The sequence below is a fragment of the Electrophorus electricus genome, chromosome 4 (genome assembly GCF_041902795.1).
Source record: "Electrophorus electricus isolate QZ-2024a chromosome 4, ASM4190279v1, whole genome shotgun sequence".
Taxonomy (NCBI): Eukaryota; Metazoa; Chordata; class Actinopteri; order Gymnotiformes; family Gymnotidae; genus Electrophorus; species Electrophorus electricus.
Genome location: NC_137500.1, coordinates 24032043 through 24058500, shown reverse-complemented (window position 1 = coordinate 24058500; position 26458 = coordinate 24032043). Strand labels below are relative to the sequence as shown.

General features: G+C 43.5%; 1 protein-coding gene across 7 annotated transcripts in view; it reads right to left on the bottom strand.

The window, feature by feature from the left end:
• Positions 1-138: 138 nt before the first annotated feature.
• Positions 139-26458, bottom strand: part of syngap1a (synaptic Ras GTPase activating protein 1a) — a 73760-nt gene continuing 47440 nt past the window's right edge. For 3 of the 7 annotated variants that reach the window (XM_081712822.1, XM_081712824.1, XM_081712825.1), the window contains 10 exons: positions 20706-20942; positions 18428-18629; positions 14634-14815; positions 13717-13915; positions 12838-13440; positions 9327-9785; positions 8733-8903; positions 8001-8212; positions 6759-6831; positions 1086-4003 (listed from right to left, as the gene is read on the bottom strand). In XM_081712822.1, coding sequence (XP_081568948.1) covers positions 3710-4003; positions 6759-6831; positions 8001-8212; positions 8733-8903; positions 9327-9785; positions 12838-13440; positions 13717-13915; positions 14634-14815; positions 18428-18629; positions 20706-20942 — 2632 coding nt within the window. In that variant the 3' untranslated portion in view covers positions 1086-3709. Of the gene's footprint in view, positions 1061-1085; positions 4004-6758; positions 6832-8000; positions 8213-8732; positions 8904-9326; positions 9786-12837; positions 13441-13716; positions 13916-14633; positions 14816-18427; positions 18630-20705; positions 20943-26458 lie in introns of those variants that run through there. The other 4 variants (XR_014123281.1, XM_081712823.1, XM_027023898.3 and 1 more) reach the window with 4 other exon arrangements.

Sequence of the window (26458 nt, the reverse complement as noted above, 5' to 3'; positions counted from 1 at the left end):
ATCTATTTATTAATTTGTCCAATTATTTAAACTTCTGGAATAATGTAAACTCATATTCACAAAAAGAAAAATTGCTGATCAATTATATCAATAAAATGAAAGTCATGATAATTACAATAATAATAATCATATTTTGATATAATAATTGTCTTCTTAATAATATTAACATTCACAACATTTCTCCATATGCTGAGGTGTCTCACATTTTAAACACGGAATCTTTCCTTCATTTTTTTAAGCGTTCTCGCGGTTCTGTATAGATATGTACATTCCTACACTCCTAAAGCCTCGCAGAAGGACAGGGTCTGTATGGCTTGTCCATGACTATGGCTAAATTTAAGGGTAGGATCCCACTGTGGGGACGTATCATTCTTAAGATTAGATACAAACTCTCATGACCGTAAATAATAAATATAGCGCTACACAATAGGAGAAACAGTGCACTACTACGATCTTTCTTAAGAGGACTTTTATACACAAAAGGTGACTAGGATATCGGAAGGTTCTGCTTTGTATTGAGAAGAATTTATTACTGACTGATCTATTCTTCACCTTAATCAGAATCGCTGCTCGTGCACAGAGAGTGCCATGGCAACAAGCAAGGAGGTCCGGTTTGTTGTCACTCAACAACCCATAAGGTGGAAAGTTTTAGAACCAGCACATTTTGGCACGGGGAACCATTCAGTTAGATTTTTTTTTCCTTTTTTCATATATATTAACTGAAGTGCAGACAAAATAAATATCAATACTTTCACCCACAGCAAAAAAAAATTAAAAAATTTAAAAAAAAATTTAAAAAAGCAACTGACCAAAAACCTACCAGCAAAACTAATGGTGTATATGTGTAATCTACTGAACATCGAGGAAGAATCAGAAAAACCATAGGACTTGGTAAAATGAATAAAATTGTATAAATCAACAGGTCTCTAATCCAAAGTCCTCAGCTCTATGTACACCAAAGCCAACAAAAGCTCAGAGCAGACATCAGCTACCAGCCTCAAACACCCCCTCCCCGATCAGCCAGCATGGGAAAGTGAACATCTCCTAATGCAGTGTGCGCCTAAAGGAAAGAAAACAGCAGGACCTGATGAGGTATGAAACTGCTCGATTAATGCTGCTACTACTTTCTTCTTTGATCAGTGTGTAGGAGTGTGTGCGTCGTGTGTGTGTGTCTGTCTGTCTCTCCATGCTACGGAGAGTATTATAGTACAGCGTCACGGTACACGACGTTGGCAATGGGTATATTTTGTGCATAAATAAAGTCTAACATTAACGAAGTAAAGATGGGCTATAGTTGTATAGTGGTATAGATACTAGAACTAGGGTTATAAATACTCATCATAAAAGTGGGTATTAGTCTCTCTACTGCTGGTTCCTTCCAAGGAGAGCCCCTGTCATTAGCTGATGTAACCTAAAACCGTGTTTATCGTGGTGCTTCCCACCTGATCGTATCCCTATTCCATCACGCTCTCTCTCTCCCCTCCGTTTCTCCCTCACCCTCTTCCTCACCCTCACACACGCATACCCATACTCACGAAAGAAAATCAACAAATCCATTCGTATGCCCATATCGATGCACACGATCATCTGTACACAGAGTATGTCCAATCACTGGTATGCAGATGAAAGCTGTGAGCCACACACACACACACACACACACACACACACACACACACACCTGCTCGCTCAAGGGAGCCGAGCGGATTCCTCTCTGCTAGTAACACCTTTTTGCGATGGTTCTGGCACGTGCGTGCGCACACGCGATTGCACTGTTTCTTTGCTTGCAGTGTTGCTGTCCAGTCAAGTGGATGAGAAGAGAAGGGTCCTTGAAGTCCACAAAAGCAGCAAGTCCAAACATAGACAATATTAAACATCATTCTGCTTCCTTCTGGAGCGTAAAGAAACTCCAAAGTGTCAAAAAGAGAAGTGTCCTGTGTGCTCCTGTCAATAAAGTTTGTTTTGTTCCCCCTGTTTTGTATAGAGCTCTTTAGGCACAGAGAAGAGGCATCGCCCCCTGGCGGCACAGGAAGGGGCTTCTGAGCAGTATGGCAACATCTGATTGGCTCAGAAAAGACCACACCTCCTTAAAAAGTTTGAAAAGGCTTGTTTAAAGAAAAAAATGAAGTGTTATTGAGTCATTATTAGGAGGCTTGTGGGTTATGAAGTCCATAACCATAATACAGACCATAACCGCACACACATAGACCAACACAAAGCCTCAACAACCACCATGCTGTGAACAACAAAGACTCCTGCTGAGAGAGAGAGAGAGAGAGAGAGAGAGAGAGAGAGAGAGAGAGATTGTGAGTGAAAAAGAAAGTGTGTGAGATATACTAAGGAAAGAAAGGTGACGTGTTTGAATCCTTAGTACTGTCTCTCTGTATGCAGTTTTTTCTTTGTACTAAAGACCAGAGCTCAGAGGCCAGAGCTGGTCTTACACAGGTACAATAGCGGTAAACTGCAGCCAGTTGCTAATTTGTTATACCACTACATACAAAAAAGGTGATTGTCATTATTTTGGCTCAATCTCTTGAGAGAAAAAGTGGGAAAGAATTGTAGAATTGTAGAAAGAGTTGTAGAATGGCATATTTGTGTGTGTGTGTGTGTGTGTGTGTGTGTTTGTAGGTGGGCATTGGGCTGCAGTATGATGGGTAAAAACGATGCTTTTCTCAGGCTCTTCCTCTCTCTCCTCTCTCAGCCAATCAGACACAGGAGAGGTTCCTGGACTGACGCTGGGCCAATCACATGTCCTGTTTCGTGCTGTGGTCAATCATGTTCCAGTGTGACCACCGTAGATTGGCTGGGGGAGAGAAAGACAGAGTGAGTGCAGGAGGGCAGCAGGTGATGTAGTGTCCAATAACAATCCAAGTAGCCTTTGACTGACAGATTAATTGTCCAGTAGTCTTGAGTGTGTCTCTGTAATGTTCAGACAACACTGATGACTGTTATCATGCCTAAGCATAACTGGCCATTGTTTCAGAAACACCCACACTTGGAAATAATCAAATTGGCTAGACATATTTACAATAGAAAATGAAATGGAAGTGACATGAGTGATAGATGGTACCCTGACACACACACACACACACACACCCACACACACATACACACACATACACACACACACACACACACACACACACACACACACACATACATACACACGCACACACCACCACCACCACCACCACCATCACCAGTACCAAAAAATATTTCAGATTCAGTTAAATAGAAAATAACTAATTCTGGCTAGAAACTAACTAACTCTTGACAACCATAAGTGATTTACTAGATCCAGAAATGGAGTCCTCTACTATTGAGAGATGCAAAACAAGTTAATTCTACTGCAAACGTCTAAGCTAGTGTCTTCAGGCATGTGCATTTAACAAGCATGTACATATTAAAAGAGAATCTATCTAAGAAATCTTTAAATAAACTGCTAGTTGATTAAATGTTTAAATAGCTTTAAGAAACCTTTTTATTAACAGACTAGTAAAGCAAAAAGGCTGAGCCAATGGCACATTTAAGAGCAGCATATAAAAAATGGCAGAGAGATAACATCCCTTTAATGAACAGATAAAAGGATGTGAGTGGACGGCTCTGCATATAGGCCACAAACACATACTGCAATGTCTGGATTCACAATATTTAATGTGCATATAATGTCACTTGGTATCTGCATTTGCACTGCACCAGGCTCTGTCAGCTCTCAGACGTCACATGACAAGACCACCCTCCCACCCTCCCGCCTTCCCTCCGCGCCCCAGCAAGCCGCCGCCCCCACAGCGATGGCAGTGCCGGGGAAGTCGGGGTTGCCGCGGAGATCCCCGTTCTGGCTGACGTGCAGGCGCGGGGGCAGGGGAGGGAGTGCTCCGTTCCACGGGGAGCTGACTGAGGACGTGGCCACAGAGGAGAGACCCAAGAATGGGTTTAACGGCAGAGCCCCCTCCCCTCCTGGATGCAGGGATGGCTCAATGGAACCCAGGGAAGAGTACGGATCATCCTAACAGGGGAGCATAGGGAAGGAGGGAAGGAGATGAGGAGAGGAGGGGAGAGGAGAGGAGTTAAAGAAGAGAAGAAAACTGCATAGCACAGTGAAAGAGGGCAGATAAGTGAGAGAATGAATGAAAAACAAACCAAGTGGAAATAGAAAGCAGGGAGGGGTTGGGAAGAAAAAAGAAGAAAAGAGTTAAAAAAGCAGAGGAACCAAAGACAGTAGAGGAGAAAGACAGAGAAAGAGCAAAACAGATAGAGGAGAACGACAGCCGGATAAGAGAGAGGAAAGGCAGAGAGGACAGCTGGTGTTTAGAGCAGGAGTCCCAGTAATTCCCCACATTTGGCTCATCCTCTACCAGACAGCTCCCAGCATGAGCCCTCACCTCACGCTGCCCCCACGTGAGACGCCACACTCCCTCACCTCACGCTCTCCCTATGTGAGACGCCACGAGCCATCACCTCAAACCTGCGTTCTACATGAGACATCACTGGCCCTCACCTCATGCTGCCCCTACGTGATGCACCACAGACCCTCACCTCATGTTCACCTCACGCTGCCCCTACGTGAGACACCACTGACCCTCACCGTATGTTCACCTCACTCTGCCTCTACGTGAGACGCCACGGACCCTCACCTCATGTTCACCTCACGCTGCCCCTACGTGAGACACCACAGACCCTCACCTCATGTTCATCTCACGCAGCCCCTACGTGAGACACCACGGACCCTCACCTCATGCTGCCCCCTACATGAGGTTCCACAGTCCCTCACCTCACACGACGTGAGATACCACAGGCCCTGTGCTGGTACTGTTGATATATAGCATGTATATGACATTTCCTTTAACACAGCTGCAGACTTATGCACCATCCACCTATACACAGGCATTCTATATTATAAAGAAATATGCCCCCCTACATAATAAAAGCCCTAAAGACTGCTATGACCCAGCTAGGAACCTTTATAAACAGGAGAGTTACTGAAGCAGCCCAGTCAGTCTGAACAACTGCCCTGCTGTTTTACAAAACCAACTGCAAACCTCAGATACCTTGTTGTTGAATCAAGCTGTAAGTATATGTGTTCTGGACACAGTTAACTGCACACCGAGTTTCCTCTATCAGTTACTGTGCTCTGAACAGTTAACTATACACTGTTTACTCTACTAGTCACTGTGCACTGAGCAGTTAACTGCACACTGAGTTTCCTCTATCAGTTACTGTGCTCTGAACAGTTAACTGCACATTGTGATTCCTCTATCAGTCACTGTGCTCTGAACAGTTAACTACACACTGTTTCCTCTACTAGTCACTGTGCTCTAAACTGTTTGCTGTACCAGTCTCTGTAGCTGCCTATAACACAACAAAGACACACCAGCCACTGAAAAGAAAAAACACGTTACAAAACAAAATGGACAGATTCAAGCTCTCTCACGAACACGCACACCTACACCCACACACATACATACATACACACACACACACACACACACACACACACACACATACACACACAAACTGATAGTGCTTTGTGAGATGGGTGTAGGGGGTGATGTTAAAGGCACGCTGAAGGGGACAGAATGCTCACATTAACACAGTCGCACTATATGAGTGAACGACACAGCCACAGTGCTATGTGTTAAAGAACATCGGATGGTAAAATGGTGTTGGGGCGCTCTGAGCTAAAAGTCACTACGTTTGCATGCACATAAACACCTGCAGTGTTTTGCTTTATGCTGATATTCAGGCCATAGCATGTCTAGTAAATGCTGTTCACAGCTCTAGTATTTCCCCGGATCTGTTATGTTTCCCAGTTCTCATTCTCAGTTCTCATTTTGTTTACGTTTGTAGTAGTAAAATCTGTACCACAAGTGGTTCTTTGACTCTGAAAGTAGAGGAAAGCACACTGCAGGTATGTTTACCTTGAGGTGCTTTAGAATTCAGAGTTTTCACAGAAATGCCACAATCTGAGTAGCTGAAACAACCTTTTCCTGCTGTTACTGTCCCACATCTACAACCGCATCTCTGAAACGACCTGTGTATCCCGCTGTTATTGTCCCGCATCTCCGACCGCATCTCTGAAACGACCTGCGTATCCCACTGTTCCTGTCCCGCATCTCTGACCTAATGCTGCTTTAAACAGGAACCTTTTCGATTGCAACATTATAGAACTCAGATACTTCAATATTTTGACCAGCGATGGGTGTTTTCAAATCAGTTTTCCCACCACCTTTAAAATATAGCAGTCAGTTACATTTGGGCTGCATGTAGAGTAAAACACAGGGCCAAAAAATAAAGCACTACTTCCTCGTGGTATTCACGTATCAAAGATGTCAACTGTACCTAGAACTAATATTCCATTATCATTGTTTACTCTCCTCCGCCAACCAAATGGATTCCCACTTCAGAGTCGATAAATGCAATTTTGCCAAACCCCTTCGGAAATTCAAAAGCAAGCTGAATACACTCGAAAGCTTGGTGCCAGTACCCAGTAGCTCACAGACACTATTTTCTCAAACCAGTAAATAATACCCTTGTTAAGTAGAGTATGTTCATATTTAATGCATGAAAACGCAATCAGCCACCTGTAGCATCTATTTGACAATTACAGCATATTCATATAAACCACGACCTCTCTGGGCTCTGGATATTTTCGGTTTGTTATGTGCATGGAAACGTAGCTATTTATGAGTAGGGTTAGCTGGTGCTGAACTATGGTGAGCTGTTTGTGTGTGTGTGTGTGTGTGTGTATGAAAGAGACAGACCTCTCCTGTAAATATTCGGGATTTAATGTCAGGAACGCCACTCCCTCTCAACTCATCCTCCACCGCCATCAGCCTGGAACACAGCACACAACAGCACAATCACACAACCCCACAACAGCAAAAATCACACAAAGCACGAGTGCTCGCCACACTGCAGTTGCACAGAACGCACGTGCAATCGAGCAGCAGCACACGGCACCTCTATCACTCGACAAAACAAGCAAGCCATCACGCAGAATCTGTCACACAATGCTGTATAAAACAGAGTTTACATCACATGGCCCTAGTGACAAAACTTCACAATAATTCAGCCACACAAAACAGCTACACACGAATACACAAAACAACAGATGAAAACACATGAACATACAATATTGTCAAAAAGAAAAACTATAATAAAAAGACTTAATGACACAAAAAATAATACATATTCTTACAATAACATGCCACACAGTTACACACAAAACGTATCACTCTACAGTAGCATCACATGACAGGAAGTTGGCGTTGATGACCGTGGCATGCTGTCCCTGGCTTCGCCTACAGAGCACTGGTTAGCAGGGCTGCACCCCGACTCTTTCACGCAGTGCCTCCCACACCTGCACCTTCGCTACGCCTGCTCGGGAATGACCTCCACCACCTACACCACCGCCTCCACCACCACTACCTGTCCCTAAACGCGCCTAGCTTGCTTCCTATCGTCATCTAGCTAACGAGCTGGGAACCTTGCGACGGGTCTGAACCGGTTTAGAAGTGGAGTGTATGAGTAGAACAAGCACTGGGAGAACAGTGTGGGGAGAGAGCTGAGGGCATGAGCCCCGAAGTCGAGGTACTGCGGGACCAGATAGTGAGGGCTTCTTTGCAGCGAGTGCTTCGCACCATCCGCTCGTCAGCCCCGTCAACATGCTCGTGTGTTTTCTTCTGGACTCCATCGAGACTGCTCCATCACACACACACACACACACACACACACGCATACACATACACGCACACACATATACACACACGCACACACACACACACACACACACACACACACACACATAGACATATGCCCCTAGATGTGTGCGAGCCAAACCCCTTACCAAGGACCTATACTTGTATGCCGCCCTCTCCCCTGGCCACCCCCTCGGGCCCGCCCCCCTGCTCTAGACGCAGGCTCGGGGCCCGCCTCCACCCCTGTCTGCACGTCTGCCCCGCCCCCTCCCCTGGCCGCTGGCTGGGCCCCGGCGGGGCTGTGACCTGCTGATGATGCCCTGGATCTGCGAGTCCTTCTCCAGCTGTTGCTGCCTGAGCCTCCTCTCGCTGTCGTCCAGCCGGCTCTGGTACTGCAGCAGGATCTTGTTGGTCTGCTGCTCCTGTGTGTGCAGGCGCCGCTCGTACTCCTCCAGCTTGCGGTGGGACATCATCAGCCTCTCCTTCAGCGAGTGGATCTCCTCCTCATACTCGCGCACCTACATGCGTGCAGAAATGCACAAAAATGAGAAAAAACACAGCCTGTGGACTGTCACTATGAATGGGGTGAATACAACCAGGGCATCGATAATTCAGCATATTACTAAGTTAGAGTTAGAATCCTAAGTTAGAATTCTGTTGTCTTCAAACAGAGCAAAAAATAGGAAAAAAAAACACCAGCTGCAGCAGCTGTGCTTCTGTGTTTTTATGTATCTCTACTAACACAGATGCACTGATACAGTGTTTCTTGGAAAGGGCTTTAGTATGACATGGTATCCTTAGACTCTAGCCGAGATGCGCTATCATAAAAACAGTCTTCTCCAAGGAAACAGCAGGCATTGTGTAATTATCTCTGGTGACAAGTGTTGGCAAAATGGAAGCAGCAAATGGAACTGCCACGAGAGTAAATATGAGTGGATGTTTTCCTGCTTCTACAGCCTGTGACCCCAGAGCAGAGGCACTGACCACTGACCCCAATGCAGAGGCACTGACAACTGACCCCCGAACAAAGGCACTGACCCGGTCCAGCCGAGACTCGTCCATGCTCTTGGAGTGCTCCTTCAGTTTCAGATCCTCTCTGTCCACGCGTAGACTCTCGATGTCTGCAGACAGGTGCGGCATGTTGGACACCCAGGCCACCGTCCTCTCCGACGCCGATGCTGGGTTCAGTGTAGAGGGAGACTTTGAGCCCTGAGAACCAGAATGAAAGCAAACAGATTATACGAAGCCAGGCAGATTATACGAATTATACGGCAGCTTGCAGGCTTTATGAACTGTATGCACATTGTATTTTATATGCATATGTGCTGTATAAATTGTGTGTTAATTAAAGGAGGCCTCTAGCAGATTAAAAAACTAAATTGAATATTTGTGAAATATTCAAAAACAGTGAATCACTTTTACTGTGTGTTATCTTTAATGTACTTATGCCAAAGGCACCGTGCATGTGTGTGCATGCGTGCATAGGCGTGTGCATGTGTGTGTACGCATGTGTGGGTGTGTTTGGGTGTATGCCTCTGTGCACGTGTGTGTGCATCTGTGTGTGTGTGTATATGTGTGTGCGTCTGTATGTTCTGTGTGTGTGCGTGTGTGTGTGTACAAGCGCGTGTGTACCTGTTTGTTAGTAGTTGGCTTCAGCAGATGCTGTTGGTTGGTTTGTACAGCAGGTTTGGCGGGTGTGTCACTTGATGCATTCTCAGTGTTCTCACTAGGGCCCCCTTGTGGTGGCTGGCTGTCATTGGCTGTGCTGGACTGATGTGGGAGGCCAGGGGCAGGGCTGTCCTTCACCAACAGCTGTTGCCTTGGTAACGGCCTCGCCCCAAAACTGGACTCAGGTGACTGGAGGAGGTTCCCACTCTGAGGCCGAGCCTTGGGTGGGGTGGAGTTTGCAGCTGAGCTCACTGACAGCTGGTGGGAGGGCTGAGGCTTAGGACGTTGGGATGGGGGCGGGGCCATAGAAGCCTGACGGACAGGGTGCATGGTGGTTGGGGGCGTGGCAACTGAGGCGGGTGTACCAGTGCCTGTAGCGGTCTGAGGGGCCATTCCCATCAACACCTGCTGCTGCAGATTCTCCTACAGACAGGATGAGAGAATATGTGCACATTTTATACATTAACAAGTTTACCGTCAATGTCAGTAGTGATAAGTTTATGCCACACGGTTATACTGATAAGTGACATTCAGCTGTATACACAATTTTTAATGCACCTTCTGTTTTAGCAATATGGACAATATTATTTCAACAGTACTTGCAATCTCTCCCTTTCAGAAGTGGGAAAACCATTTTCACTACAACAAACAATAGATATCTCCAGCTGATTCTATCTGAAGTATTTCATAGATCATATATCACACTGCATGTATGATATAGAATGGGAATAACACAGTCCTGATCACTGTGTTCGCGCTCTGTGAACTCTGTCACACACTTTAAACCCCCCTCCTTGGGCTAGAGCATCCCAACATCACCCTTGCTTTGCCTGCTTTAAGACCATACACATATGAAAATAATCCTCAAGAAGTGGAAGATCAGAATCCCATAAATACGCCACACTGGAAAAAACCTACTCTTATATATCACTGGAAAGATAAGTTGTCACTGAAAATAATTAAATGACAACATTCAATTATTTATGGGGACCTTTTATTAACAGAAATCTATGATTTTAAATTATCCACAATTCTCTGAGCCTGTTAAAAAAACTCCCCATTCTAGAAAACACCTGCATCAATTATCATATACATAACATACACAGACCAATTCATACACCAACACATACATGTGTGATTACATATACAAATATGAGCGCTTATGCATGACTTGCACTCTCATACATGCACACCCATATACACTGGTTAGACTTCAACATACACGGTTTATCCACCACAACAAACCCAGTCTCACAATGTAATAATAAGCTCCAGTTTATCATACGTTTGCTTGTCTGTTTACCTGTCAGTCTGTCTGTCTACCTGCCTTTCTGTCTGTCTTGACACACATTTATACACATAAATCTATGCATACAGTGTAATATATTTCCTATTATAATAAATGTTATTACTGTTACTTTGTTGTTATTCTGTATTCTGTCAATGTTCCCTATACTGATATATATACAGTGGTGTGAAAAGGTGTTTGCCCCCTTCCTGATATCTTATTTTTTTGCATGTTTGTCACACTTAAATGTTTCAGATCATCAACCAAATTTAAATATTAGACAAAGATAACACAAGTAAACACAAAATACAGTTTTTAAATGAAGGTTTTTATTATTAAGGGGGAAAAAAAATCCAAACATACATGGCCCTATGTGAAAAACTGAGTGGTCCCCATTAAAACAAATGAACTGTGGTTTATCACATCTTTGGAAAGCTGTGTTCAATTTTTCTAGCCACACCCAGGCCTGATTACTGGCACACCTGTTCTTTAATCAAGAAAACACATAAATAGGACCTGCCTGACAAAGTGAATTAGACCAAAAGACCCTCAAAAGCTAGATAGCATGCTGCGATCCAAAGAAATTCAGGAACAAATGAAATACAAAGTAATTGAGATTTATCAGGCTGTAAAAGGTTATAAAGCCATTTCTAAAGCTTTGGGACTCCAGCAAACCACAGTGAAAGTCATTGTCCACAAATGGCGAAAACATGGATCAGTGGTGAACCTTCCCAGGAGTGGCCGGCCAACCAAAATTACCCCAAGAGCGCAGCAACGACTCATCCAAGAGTTCACAAAAGACCCCACAACAATATCCAAAGAACTGCAGGCCTCACTTGTCTCAATTCAGGTCAGACTCCACCATAAGATGGTGACTCCAACATAAGAAAGAGACTGGGCAAAAATGGCCTGCATGGCAGAGTTTCAAGATGAAAACCACTGTTGAGCAAAAAGAACATAAAGGCTCATCTCAGTTTTGCCAGAAAACATCTTGATGATCCCCAAGACTTTTGGGAAAATACTCTGTGGACTGACGAGACAAAAGTTGAACTTTTTGGAAGGTGTATGTCCCATTACAACTGGCGTAAAGGTAACAGCATTTCAGAAAAGGAACATCATACCAACAGTAAAATATGGTGGTGGTAGTGTGATGGTCTGGGGTTGTTTTGCTGCTTCAGGACCTGGAAGACTTGTTGTGGTAAATGGAACCATGAATTCTGCTGTCTACCAAAAAATCCTAAAGGAGAATGTCCAGCCATCTATTCGTGACCTCAAGCTGAAGCGCACTTGGGTTCTGCAGCAGGACAATGATCCAAAACACACTAGCAAGTCCACCTCTGAATGGCTTAAACAAAATGAAGACTTTGGAGTGGCCCAGTCAAAGTCCTGACCTGAATCCGATTGAGGTGCTGTGGCATGAGCTTAAAAAGGCGGTTCATGCTCGAAAACCCTCCAATGTGGCCAAATTATAACAATTCTGCAAAGATGAGTGGGCCAAAATTCCTCCACAGCACTGTAAAATACTCATTGCCTGTTATCGCAAACACTTGATTGCAGTTGTTGCTGCTAAGGGTGGCCCAACCAGTTATTAGGTTAGGGAGCAATCACTTTTTTACACAGGACCATGTAGGTTTGGATTTTTTTTCCCTTAATAATAAAAACCTTCATTTAAAAACTGCATTTTGTGATTACTTGTTATCTTTGTCTAATATTTAAAGTTGTTTGATGATCTGAAACATTTATGTGACAAATATGCAAAAACTGTATATATATATATATATATATATATATATATATATATATATATATATATATTAAAAGCATTGAGCTTATGGAAAGACTTTCACAAGTTTGCTAAATTCTTGGTTTCTCATAAGTTCAGTGCCAGATTCACCTCTCTGACAGATTTACACATTTTACTCGATCACAAAGGTTTCATGTAAATGGTTTTTGTGTTCTATTTATTTCTTTGTGTTTTTGTCATTTTTAATATGACAATTGTTATGGTGTTGCAAGGGCAAACTGAAAATGATGCTTCCATTGAATCGCTCCAATATAAAAATAATGGCTATCTAGCTTGGCAGTGATAATTAATTTACATCATTCAGGTTACAGCGCAGGATTTTCAAGGGATTTACATAAACCAGCAAACAAAACCTGTTAGATGTGACGCCGCGTGGGCCGTACCTGCACCTGCAGCGAGAGCTGTCTGCGGGTGTAGTCAGCCTGGTTGTGGCGTGTGAAGTCATCGCTGTAGCTGTGTGAGTGGACGATGCTGGGCTGCACCAGGCTGTTCTGTGAGCGCAAAGCCGACAGGTCCTCACTGCGGGAGAAGCCGCCGTGGCCGAAGGCCGGCATGCCGAAGCCCACGTGCCCGTTCTCGGGCTCCGGAGCCAGGAGAAGCGGCGGGGGCGCGGCATGGGGCGGTCCGTGGGGCGGGGTGTGGTACTGTGGCCCGTCCGACGCCAGATGGAACAGTGGGTTCTGGAAGGAGAGCGGCACGTGCATGGCTGCTGCCACCTGCTGCTGTTGCTGGGAGAGCGAATCTGGGGCCAGGCCACCCCCGTGGGCCAGACGAAGACCGCCCGACATGCTGGAGCCGCCCGAGCCGGCGGAGACACGCCCGCCCACGCGCAGAGGTGCGCCACCTAGTGGGCCGAAGCTGCCCAGGCCGGCGATGGAGCCCTGCGAGGAGTTGAGCATGTCGTTGACGGAGTGCAGGTTGGAGATGCTGTTGATGCGTGAGTCCTGCAGGTCCATCATAGACACACTCTTATTCACACTCAGCACCTATCAGACACACACACACGCACACACATGCACGCGTACATGCATGCACACACACGCACTAAAATTAGCCAAACTATAAATGGAGCAATTTGATATGGGCTGAACTTCCTGTACAAGTAAGGGTGATCTGCTTCAAGAGTATAGCTTCTGCAACATGCAAGTACTTTCAGTGCAGCTACAATATAATAGTTTTTTGAGGTTCTTTTGTTGGTTTTAGTCTTTCATTTGAAAAAATAAAGAATTCAAAATGTGTGTGGTCTGTTTTGCTTCATGTACCTTAGGATCTGGTTCAGTGATGTCAGAGCTGCTTGTGCAGTAGGCGGGGCTTGAGCGGGCTAGGGGTGGGCGTGTCACGTAGAACACATCTTTGTTGCCACGGTGATCTCTCTCAAAGGCAGCCATACCCGGATGGGAGAGAGCTCCGCCCCCAGACATACCAGCCGTGGGAGAAGGCAGGCGGGAGATATCTATAGAACTACAGACACAGCCAACACTGTGTTGGTGTATACAGAACTACAGACACAGCCAACACCGTGTTGGTGTATCCAGAACTACAGACACAGCCAACACTGTGTTTTTGTGAACTACAGACACAGCCAACACTGTCTTGGTGTATACAGAACTACAGACACAGCCAACACCATGTTGGTGTATCCAGAACTACAGACACAGCCAACACTGTGTTTTTGTGAACTACAGACACAGCCAACACTGTCTTGGTGTATACAGAACTACAGACACAGCCAACACCGTGTTGGTGTATCCAGAACTACAGACACAGCCAACACTGTGTTTTTGTGAACTACAGACACAGCCAACACTGTCTTGGTGTATATACAATTACAGATGCAATTAACGCTGTGTTGGTATATATACAGCTACAGACACGATTAACACTGTGTTGGTGTATACAGAACTACAGACACAGCCAACACAGTGCTGGTGTATACAGAACTACAGACACAGCCAACCCTGTGCTGGTGTATAGAGAACTACAGACACAGCAAACACTGTGTTGGGCGTGTAATTCTGTATAGTGTTTACACACACATTTATAGTGTGTGATTGTCTATAGTGTTTACACACATTTACAGTGTAATTGTGTATAGTGTTTACACACACATTTACAGTGTAATTGTGTATAGTGTACTTCTCCTGTAGTAGGGTGTAGGGGGATGAGTGCACTCTTGTACCTGTTCATCTCCCTCATCATCAGGCTCTGGAAGTCATTGGTGGAAGGGCGGCTGAAAGGGGGCCGGCCGAGGTGCCGCTCAGGCGGTTGGTGGCTGGCTTGCCGGTGCAGCTGGGGGTTACGCAAGGCCACACTGATGTCATTCAGCAACCGTGGCAACGGCCCCAGCTTCAGAATCGCCTCCTGGGACAGAATAGAGGAGGGGTCGGAATCATTTAATATTAGGATTGGCCAAACTACCATGCAACAGGATTTTTAGTACCTGCTGGCATTTCCAACTAATAATTCATAAAAACATAATTAAAATCAATAATATGAATGCCTCACTATTAATCATAATGTTAAGCAAGTTTGTTAGTGCAATTCAATATATTTACATCCACTATGTATCACTGTCTTATTAATAATGTATAAACATGAGAGAGCATATGAACTAAAACGTGCCATGGGTGGTGTAGAAGGCTGTTAACAGGGCTATCTGAACTGGATGGCAGGGTGTCGTGGAGATCTACCGACCTGCTGAGTTTAGGTCAAACAGACCTAGCTCTGGCCTTAATTAACAGGATCAGAGGTGTTAGATCCGGGGTTGGAATGAACCCCTCCCACAAGACTGCAGACCACATAAGAGCCAACATACCTGAGTGTAGCAGAATTAGCCTACTGAATGACACACTGCCTTTCCCAAGGACCACGCCCCTTCCCTCCACTTAAATGAAGAACATGCCTCCATGATGCATCAATTTTTGTTAGATTTTGCACTAAGTATTAATTGTATCATCCCATAATTTTAAAAAAATGTGCACACCCAATTCACTGCTTCAGCATTGGCTCTCTGTAGCTTCAGTAGAGCTGTGCAGAGCCCTGTGCCCCAAGGCGAGACAACACTGACACGCAGCAGGAATGTGTGACGCGTTAGTCTGTACCACCATGTCTCCCATTTTCCATTTTCTATGTCTTAATGCTCACAGCTACAAGTGCCTTTGATGATTAAACATATTGCAGAAGAGACTCTGTTTGCTATCATCTCTAAAAGAGATGCGGCGGCATCAAAATACCGAAATGTAATGTGACTCAGGATAATGAGTCTCCTGAACCTCTGAATTGTTCAAGTCTGACCTATTAAGCACTAATTAATTCATATAATTAAATAAGCTTGACCGGCCTTGCATAAGAGTCATTGAAATACAACAGTTTTTCAGATGGCTGTTTGTGAAAGTGGAGTCACACCTCAAATTATGAATCTTTGACAGAAATTATTTGGTTCAAAGCTCTGATGAGTTAACGCAGAAAGAAAAACACATTTAGTCCATAAGTGAATGGCAGACAAACAGGACAGGGCAATTCTAAGTTTATTTGTCCACAAAAACACTGGTTCCCAGTAATCACCAAACCAATTTAGATAATTCTTTAAATGTTTCTAAGTCTTAACACTGTTGCAGTATAGAACTTTCTAGATGCAAAGTGCTGCATGACTTCATGCGGTCCTATAAGTATGCTAAACAGCTTGTCCATATTCAGATTAGTGAGCTCATCTGCATGTAGCGATAAGATGCATGTAAAAATGTTTTGCTTCTCTGAGAACTACTTTGGAACCATGAATGGCTATGTATAGTGCCTGTGAATCTGAAATAATTAGTCTCAAGGGGGGAGTTCCTGGACGGTTGCCTTTTTTAAAATGATAAATTTACATAAAAGCAGGAGAAACTTAAAAACTTGAACTATCTGAAGAAGACTCTCTTGTACAGCTGAAGAAGGCACTCTATCTGAAACATACCAAGTCATCAGATCCTTTTCTGGACAGAATAATGCTTAAATTCAAGTACTACTGGTCAGACTAGGAATCTGAATGAAAGTCTGAAAACTGATCAAATAGCATGCTAAGAAAATCTAAAATAAAGTTATAGACATGTTACAAAATAATATCTGTGACTGAGCATCCTGGTGAGCACTGCTGGATCAACCGTGAGAAAATGGAAGCTGGTCCAGGTCTGGTCCAGGCACTGCATGGACCAGACCGTCCCTTCCAAGCTTAGCTTCACAGTAGGAAGGGCACATGTGAGGGGAGCCACAGAAAGACCAACAACAGCCACTCCGAAGGAGCTCTGGAGTTCAGGGTCTGAGACTGGAGTGAAGGTACAGCTGTCAGTGATATCGAGAGCTCTGGCTGGCCTGCAAGGGAGGGCGGATAGAGAGAAGCCGTTACTGAAGAAAATCCCATCAAAGCACGTCTGGAGTTTGCCCGAAAGCACGAGAGTGATACAGCTCAAATGTGGGATGTTGCTTTGGGGTCCAATGAGAGAAAAATTGACAGCATCCTAACAGTTTCGTACGGTGGTATGGATGATGCAAAATATATGGATATACTGCAAGACAACCTGTTTAAGTCGCTTGAGAGAAACTTTATATTTCAGCAGGACAACAATCCCAAGCACAAGGCCAAAGAAATACAGGAGTGCTGAACAACAAAAAGTATAAAGTTTTATGATGTCCAAGTTAAAGTCCAGATCTCAATCCAATAGAGAAATTCATCATCATCATCATCATCATCATCATCATTATGATTCCTTCCATTTTTCCAGGTGAGGGTCATGGTGGTAGCAGGCTAAGATCAGTCCACACTTTTCTATTCCCTTTGACACATTCCAGCTCATCCTGTGAGACACTAGATGCTCCCAGGCCAGCTGTGAGATATAATCCCTCCAGCAGGTCCTGGATCAGCCTCTCAGGCTGGAACAGCTCTAGTGGGAGCTGATCAGGGGACATCCTTATAAGATATCCAAACCATGTCTTAGTGTTGAAGGGCTGCAGCTGTACTCTGAGGCCCTCTTGGACAGCAGAGCTCCGCTCCCTATCAACCAAGAATGTGTGGCACTCTGAAAATTATGGTCCACAAATGCCATCCAACCCGACTGAACAACCTTAATAAAAAATGCCAGATACAGTGGGTGGAAGTCACTCCCAAAGACAGCACAAAATTGGTAGAAACTTACCCCAACAGGTAGGTTTGCTACACCAAAAGCTCTTATTCCAGCAAAAGGTGATTCTACCAAGTACTAGTCTGAATACTTGTATAAGCAGCATTTTTCCTTCTTTAAGATCTGCTGACTAATAACGAGTTTTGACCTGGAAAATTCACTTTAAGCAATAAACATGCTGGCTGGAACAATCTGTGTCATTTATAATTCATACAAATCTAATGGCTTTTAAGGAAGCTGAATACTTTTACAAGGCAAGCACTTTGTGTAGACAGCTGATGAAGGACCTCTGTCCAAAATATCCTGTTTCTTTAGAAACCTTGTGTACTTCACTGCAATGTTTACTGCCTCTACAGTACACTGCACCTGGACTATTATATATACCTATATGTATTTATGGATTTTGGCAAGGCTTGGCCTCTCAAAAAGGATTGCATTGTAGTATTATGATACATTAATAAATAGATAATATTAATTACTAAGGTAGATAAGAATAATAAATAGGTAGATTGACAGAAGTGAGCTAACAATGGTTGGCTGCTTTAGTTAGTTAGCCACATCAGATCCATTTTATTAACTAAAATGTAAGGGACAGTGATAAAGTATGGCACTAACATAATGACAGCCATTCAGTTCCCCTAAAAATTAGCTAACGCTACAACAGCCTTTATATGTTATACAGTTTTAGCACTAAAGTTAAAGGATTGTGATGGATTTGAGAAATACACTAAGACATGCATCTTCACGCCATCACTTGAAGGAGACAGCATCATGACAATGCTTCGAGGAGAAGCAAAGTGAGGTCTGTGGTGGCAGTTACCTTGCTCAGCTGAGCCATGACCTCCCAGAGAAGGCTGTGGAGGACAGAGAGCTCTCGGCCCAGGTCAATGTAGCCCTCGAAGGCGCCGGCGTTTCCACCACACTCCACGTTACTGACCTCGTAGAGGAACTGCTGCATGGAACCCCACTCCATCTCCAGAAACTCATTCATAAACATCATGTGTTCCTCCTTACCACTAAACCTACAGAATAAACAGAGCAGAGAGGAGTGTGGGAGAGAGAGAGAGAGAGAGAGAGAGAGAAGGAAGGACAAATACAGGCAGAAAGAGAAGATAGAAAAAGAAGGCAGAACAAAGAAAGAAGAGAGTGACAGAAGATAGAATGACAGGAGACAAATATGACAGGATAGAGAAAGGAAGTAAGAAGAACAGAGAGATGAAGGGAAAAGGGAAAGAGGATTGAGTGATTGATGAAGGACAGAGAAAAGGAGGGATTAAAGAGAAAGAGAGACATGATGAGTGCGATGCCAACACAGACAAACAGTGAGAAAGCAGAAGTTAAACTCTTCACCACACACACACACACACACACACACACACACACACACACAGAGTCCTCAGTGCTAGACAGCAAAGCTAAATGAGAGTGTTTTTGAAAGTGTGATGGACAGCACAACACATTTGGAAGCCTAAACTTCAGCACAGTCAGTGTGAAAAGTTCTGGACAACACAGGTGTAAAGGGGGCTAGAGTGGTTTAGTAGCAGACAGTGGGATTATGCGCTGGGACCCCATGACTGTGTGTAGAGTGTGAATGGGATGCACCCAAATATAGAAAATGAGTCAATACAGATGGCAAGTAAATGTTGGTCCTTAATGGTGGTGGACTGTAGTGATTATATGTGGGAAAGATTGGAAGGATTAGTTTCATCTGGACTATATTATTCATGGTTTGCATCTGGATGACAAATATGCATCCGACCTTGATTGGAAGCATGAGTTGTGTCTAGAATTTCTTGATTGTTTATTGGAACTGAATGCTGAGAATGTTTTGGGCATTGATGGTGAGTATGTGTTTGGCCTGGACACAAAGCATGAGTTTAGGTATGCAGTATGGTTTAGGTAGTATGGTTTGGGACAACACAGTGAGTGTGGTTATGGACAGAACAGTGAGTGTGGTTATGGACAGAACAGTGAGTGTGGTTATGGACAGAACACTGAGTATGGTTAAGGACAGAACAACAAGTATAGCTAAGGACAGAACAGTGAGTATGGTTTGGAACTGAACAGTGAGTATGGTTAGGGTCAGAACATTTAGTATGGTTTGGGACAGAACAGAGAGTGTGGATTGGGGCAGAACACTGAGTACGGTTAGGGACAGAACAGTGAGTATGGTTTGGAACTGCACAGTGAGTATGGTTAGGGTCAGAACATTTAGTATGGTTTGGGACAGAACAGAGAGTGTGGATTGGGGCAGAACACTGAGTACGGTTAGGGACAGAACAGTGAGTATGGTTTGGGAGAGAACAGTGAGTATGGTTTGGGAGAGAACAGTGAGCAAGGTTTGGGACAGAACAGTGAGTATGGTTAGGGACAGAACAGTTAGCATGTTGTGGGACAGAACACTTAGTATGGTTTGGGACTGAACAGTGAGCATGGTTTGGAACAGAACAGTGAGTATGGTTTGGGAGAAAACAGTGAGTATGGTTTGGGAAAGAACAGTGAGTATGGTTTGAGAGGAAACACTGAGTATGGTTAGGGACAGAACAGTGAGTATGGTTAAAGACAAAACAGTTACTATGGTGTGGGACAGAACAGTGAGTATGGTTAGGAACAGAATGGTGAGTATGGTTTGAGACAGAGCAGTGAGTATGGTGTAGGACAGAATGGTGAGTATGGTTTGGGACTGAATAGTGAGTTTGAGTTGGGGCTGCAGGGTAAGTATGCATCAGCTCTGGATGGGAAGGAAGAGTAGGGTCAGGAGTTCATTGATTTTGATTTGGACCTAGCTCATAAGTATTGTCAGGTCCTAGGAAATGAATATGGTTTGGGCCTTGACAATAAGTAATTGTCAAGTCTGGACAGTGAATAACGTGCAGACCTTGACAATGAGTATGGGACTGTTCTGGACAGTGTGTATAGGACAGACCTTAACAGTGTATATGGGACTATTCTCACAGTGAGTATGGGACTGTTCTGGACAGTGAGTATTAGTCTGTTCTGGACAGTGAGTATGGGACTGTTCTGGACAGTGAGAATGGGACTGTTCTGGACAGTAAGTATGGGTCAGGCCTGGATGGCAGTGGACTCTAGTGACTGACTTGGAGAAGCTGGCCAGGCTCTGCACCACCTTGGCGATGAGCGTGAGGGTGCGGGATGTGCGCTCAGACGGGTACTCCTGCGTCAGGTTAAACAGCGACGGAGACATGATGGCTGGGCACAGGAAACGCAGGAAGAGCGAGGAGCTGATGAGCCTGTCTGCAATATCCTCACGACCTCTTTCAGCACATCGCACGCGCCACGATGCAAACACTTCCTTTAGCTCCCGTGGAAACACACTGCAAAGGGGAAACATGTGGGAGAACAGTTAAGGAGTGTAGGTGCAAAGAAAGGTTATTGAATCAGAATTCAACCTCAAACTGGGTTTTGCGTTTTTAGATTTCTCTAAACAATCTGTGCTATCTTGAAGACCAGGGCAATGACCCCTATTTCAGCAGGTCAGTTTAAATTTGATCAAAAATCATCTACTTCTATATTCAATCTTTCAATTCACCAAAAGAGAAAAAAAATCAGACCTTTCTAATAGTACACTAGCTATGCAGCTTTAAACCTAAAAATCTCAATTAGACATAATCAGACCTTTGATCATAGAGCCTAATTTTGATCCGTGAGATATACAATCTCAAACCAAATCCTTGTCAGTTGGTATATCTCAAACCTTCCCTTTATCTCTAATATCCTGTAGCTTAGCAGTTAAACTCATGCATACATAGCAATCATATACACAAAATATATCTGCCAGGATTTTAATCACACTAGAGACAAGGGAAGACAGTAAAGGAACTCTTTCAAAGTCTCTCTGCAGATGTCATGTAAGCAGTGGTAGCTCAGTGGTTAAGGTATTTGACTAGTAATCAGAAGGTTGCTGGTTCAAGCCCCACCACCAAGTTGCCACTGTTGGGCCCCTGAGCAAAGCCCTTAAACCTCAAGTTGTACTCAGTAATTATAAGACACTTTAGATAAAAGTGTCTATTAAATGTTACTTGATCTTAGTATTTGTGGTTTTGATATGACACATTTTTAGAGTTTATTTATGATTTGATTTGAGACTACAGGCTATAATATTCTACTAGAGGCTAGACAATGTCACAGGGGAAGTGTACTCTCCACATTCAGATCCTACCCTGCTGACTGCTATCAGCTTGTACATCATTAAACATTAAACAGAGAACTCTCTAAATGTACTAAAGCATATGCATTAAAATATAGAACTCTCTGAATGTACCAAAGCATATGTACTAAAGCACAGAACTTTCTGAATGTAATAAAGATTGGTGTTCTGCAAGGCTGTGCTAGGACCAATGCTACTTATCTAGTATGTTGGGTATAGTTATCTGTAAACATTGCATTAGCTTACATTACTGTGTTGATAACAGACAATTACATGTGTCAGCCAGCTAGATAACAGAAACCAATGTAATAAATTCATCCTATTTAATTAAGACAGAACTAAAGCACTTTCCCTAGATACAGTAACGGCCCCCTCCTCTATGCCCTCGGCCATGCGGTTCCCTGTTTTTGTATTTCCTTTCATCCTGTCATCATGCTGACTTATGTTCTTTGTGTACTTTCCTCTCCCACATGTGGCTATACTTTCCTTGTTAGCTGCTCATTAGTAGCATCCCCAGTTTCACTTGTTCCTCATTCCCTTCCCTAATTGCAACCTCTATATATTCTGCGTTTCATGTTCTCTGTGTCAGTTATTGTCTACAGTGTCTATTGTCTACTTCGTTTGCATTGTTCGCATGTATGGACATTGTCTTTGCTGTTTTGTGTTTATCATTGGTTTCTGTTTAAATGTTTAATGCCTTTTTTAAACTTATGTTTCAATAAAACTTTGTCTTTCCTAAAAATCAAATTGCACTTGCATTCTGCCTTGCCACATTACAGGTCCATTGGTTACCAAAAATGTCTCATGCAGCATATGCTATATTTCTATAGCGGAGCTATGAAAATGTGAAGGCTATAACTTTGATGCACATAAGCGCATCACTAGAACTCTATTCTTCCTGTAATGACATATTCCTAAGATCATTAACAAACATTTGTTGTTTACTTGATTTGCATAAATCATCAATGCCTTTATCACATCCCAGATGCACTACTTTAATGCTTTGCAATACAGATGTTTCAGTAGGTCTCTAAGTAACTCCAGTTAGCGCAGAACGGAACAGCCATTGTTCTTAATAAAACTGGAAAGTTAAACTACATCAACTCTATTTTACAAAGGTTGCATTTGCCTATTTCATTTCCACATTTATTATAAAGCACTTCCACTGTCTTATGAAGCTCTAAATGCAACCCAGTTGCTATGTTACCACAGTACGAGTGTACTTATTGCCAGTTATAATCCATCACGCCAGCTTCAGTTACATGGTGCAATTTCTGTATCAGAATTATGAAATTCACAGCAAGAGTCCCACAGCTGTGTAGCAACATTTAGTGTCAGTGGGCTTAGGTCCAGGTTCAAAAACCATTTAACCTAAACCATATCTGTTCAGTTAGCATGGGCATAGAGGTGTCTGGAATGTTACCCTTACAGTTGGTCCTTCTTGGTTGCTGTGGCGCCATTTACATACCGTGCACCACTCTGCTTCAGTGACATGTATGCTCCTGCAATCCCTTTACCTGTCCTGGATGTTCTAACTTCTACTATCACCTTCATTTGGAAAGCCATGATACATAATTAGTCTCAGGAACTGTAGAACCACCATGTAAAATCCTAGCTCATGCCATATAGCTCACACTGAGCTTCCTACGTGCCCATTATCAGCTTCTGAGACTGTAGACAGACTATTAACACTGTTTTATTTTTTGTTTGATAATTTCTTTATTGTTTTGCATATATAAACAAGTCCATGCAGCAGTCATTGGAAAAGCAAAAACCAGATAAAGCGACAAAAGCAATCACTACAACATACAAGGGGCTAATTGCCAGCTTAATCCAACACAATGGCTGTTTTAGCCCCATGTAGTATAGCTGTGGATTGTACCATGGGGCAATACCATAATATAATGTCAACCACTGTTGTGATAGCCACATGTTAGAGTCACACCAAATACACACAATCACCTTTTTGGCTGCAGTCAGTCCAGCAAAACCAAATGCTTTTGCTCTGACCTAAGAGTGAGAGACCCATAATCCCACAGGAAACAGAGAGGGATTTTTAACAACGTGAAGTCCAAGTATGTTGGACATGACAGATCTAACAATCCCAAAAGCTTGCCCCCACCTCACACTCCCAAAACGTGCAGAAATGTACCAGCAGGGTCTGAAATATGCACTTTGTCTGAATACAGCGTAGGAAGCCTGCCCATTTTAGATTGCAAGTATGACAACAATAATGCGCTAAAAATTAATTAATAAAAATTAAGATACTGATGAGCAAAATTCCTCGAGGTAATGGCCAAATTAGACCATATCCTGTCCCACATAGGCTGATCCTGGTCCCAGTCCCATTTGTGCATTATGCTTAATGTAGAAGAAGAATTAACTAGTAAGGAGTTGTAAAGCCCCTCTTAACACTTTGACAATCAAACCATTCTGCCATGGGGTGCGGGGCAACAGGTTGCCCAGGGTACCCCGTATTCCATCCTGGCAGATCACAGTCTGAGGTACAGGAAGTAGGAGGTATCCGAAACAGAAAAATCTGCCTTTATAATTAAGTATGCTTTTAGACCTTTATCAGTAAACAAATCCCCAAAAGTGTAAATACCCCTTGGTATTTATGGGAAATCCTGAAGCCTAAGTGGCTTCCTCAATGCCTCACCAAGAAGACTCCAGAACGCATGTCCATCCAATGGAATACATCCCACAGCTGGAAAGCTCCCCATGACACTGTAGAGTAGCTTGTTTAATCCTAGTTCCATAAAAATCATGAGATGACTGTAGTCAGCTCTTCTATATAGCGAGTAGGGGGTAGAGAGGGAGCATGTAAAAAAGAAAGTTGAGTCGAGGAAGTATATTAATTTTTACCACAGAGATCTTTCTAGCCATTGACGTTCTCAGAGAGCCCCACAGATATATATCCTCTTGAAGATTATGTAGCAGGATGTGAAAATTGTCCCTTGTCGTCAGTGAGACAGAGGAATGAATTGTGATCCCCAGGTATTTAAATTAATCGTTAATGGGAAATAAGGAGGGTAGTTAAATCAACCTGGCCCTGTTGTTTAAAAGCATAAAAGTTGATTTGGACCAGTTAATCACCTATCCTGCAAAGTACCTAAATGTGTCAACTGCAGAAGGTGACTAGTGGAGGATTCCACATCCACTAGGTACAGCGGTAAATCATCCACATAAAAGGAGATTTGGTGCACAGTCCCATACACTGGGATGGGCTTAATAAGAGCACTTCGTCTAACAGCCTGCACGAGGGGCTCTAAGCTACAAGAAAACAGCAAGTGAGAGAGGCCAACCTTGTCTGTTGGATCCTTCCATTTTTTCAAGCGTAATGAAATCAGTGACAGTCTGATCACAATGATAGGGTTTAGGCACGTTAGCATAAGCATAGACCCCACCTCATCCCATATCTTCAAATACACCTCAGGAGGAATGTCAACGATCCTGGGTGCCTTGCCCATCTGCAGAGATCGAAGTACAGTTTTAAGATCCTCCAGGGTTAAGGGTTGGTCTAGCATGTCTCTTATCATGTTGGTACAGAATAGGTAAATCTAGCAAACCAAGGAAACGTGTCCCAATCTAAAGGCAGACCCAGCTTGTACAGTTTAAATTATGGATATATCGATTTATAACATCAGGATCTGTAGCTATTGAATCCTCCTTGGCCATAAACAAATTAATTAATTGACGCTTTAGACTCACCTTCTCTTAATGACGGTGCCAGTGCCCTACTAATTCTTTCACCTTGGTAATAATACTCCTGTGTGGTGCGGTGTATGGAGAAAGCTACTCTAGCCATAGAGATCGAATCCCCTCTTAATGCTGAAAGTTTCTTAAGCTTGTCTTTTGACGAGTTACGCAATTGTTCAGCTTCTAGTGTCCAGATACCAATTCACAAATCTGTGAAGCGCTTGTTACTGGAAGTGTTTGCCATGGATGAGAAGGCAATACAGTTGCCCTTTATAAAATACTTGGTGACCTCCCAGAGCACTTGAGGGTTGCTGCTTGTGAGTCTGTTAGTACGTAAGAATTCCCTTTGTCCCAACACAAGCTGCTCTGAAAAAATCAGATGAGTTTAGAGACTATCATTAATCCTCCACCTAAGAGCATGTGGTTTACCAGGATAGGGAGCATTTATTTACAACAGAGAGGGGACTTGTAGGATAGGAGGATCAGAATTTGAAAGAAAATGTAATAATCCGAGACCAAAAAGTAGTCCATCCTTGAATAGGAGCCATGCAGCAGAGTAGTAGGAATATTTCCTGAGCTCTGGGTTGTGAAATCTCCAGAAATAAATTAGATCAGTATCAGACAGAAATTTGTTAAGAGCATGGGAGTGCTGTGGATGGATATCAGCCCCAGTGGAATGATCCATTGTAGAGGAAAAGACCATATTTGTTACCACATAAAATTATGTGATGATCAGAAAGATTCAACAAGACATTGTGGATCATCAACAACAACTCATGGTCATACTCATTAGGCACGTACAGTGACACAAATACAACCTAGAAATAAAGAATCCTAACCACTATGTATGTAAAGCGATCTTGACCATCCTCCTAGGTTTGTGAAAACATCAATTGCTTCAGAGCCGTGACTGCTCCATGGCAGCTGTAACGAAACAGACTCAGACACAGTAGTGGGATCCATATGCGAGGTAATATTTACCGA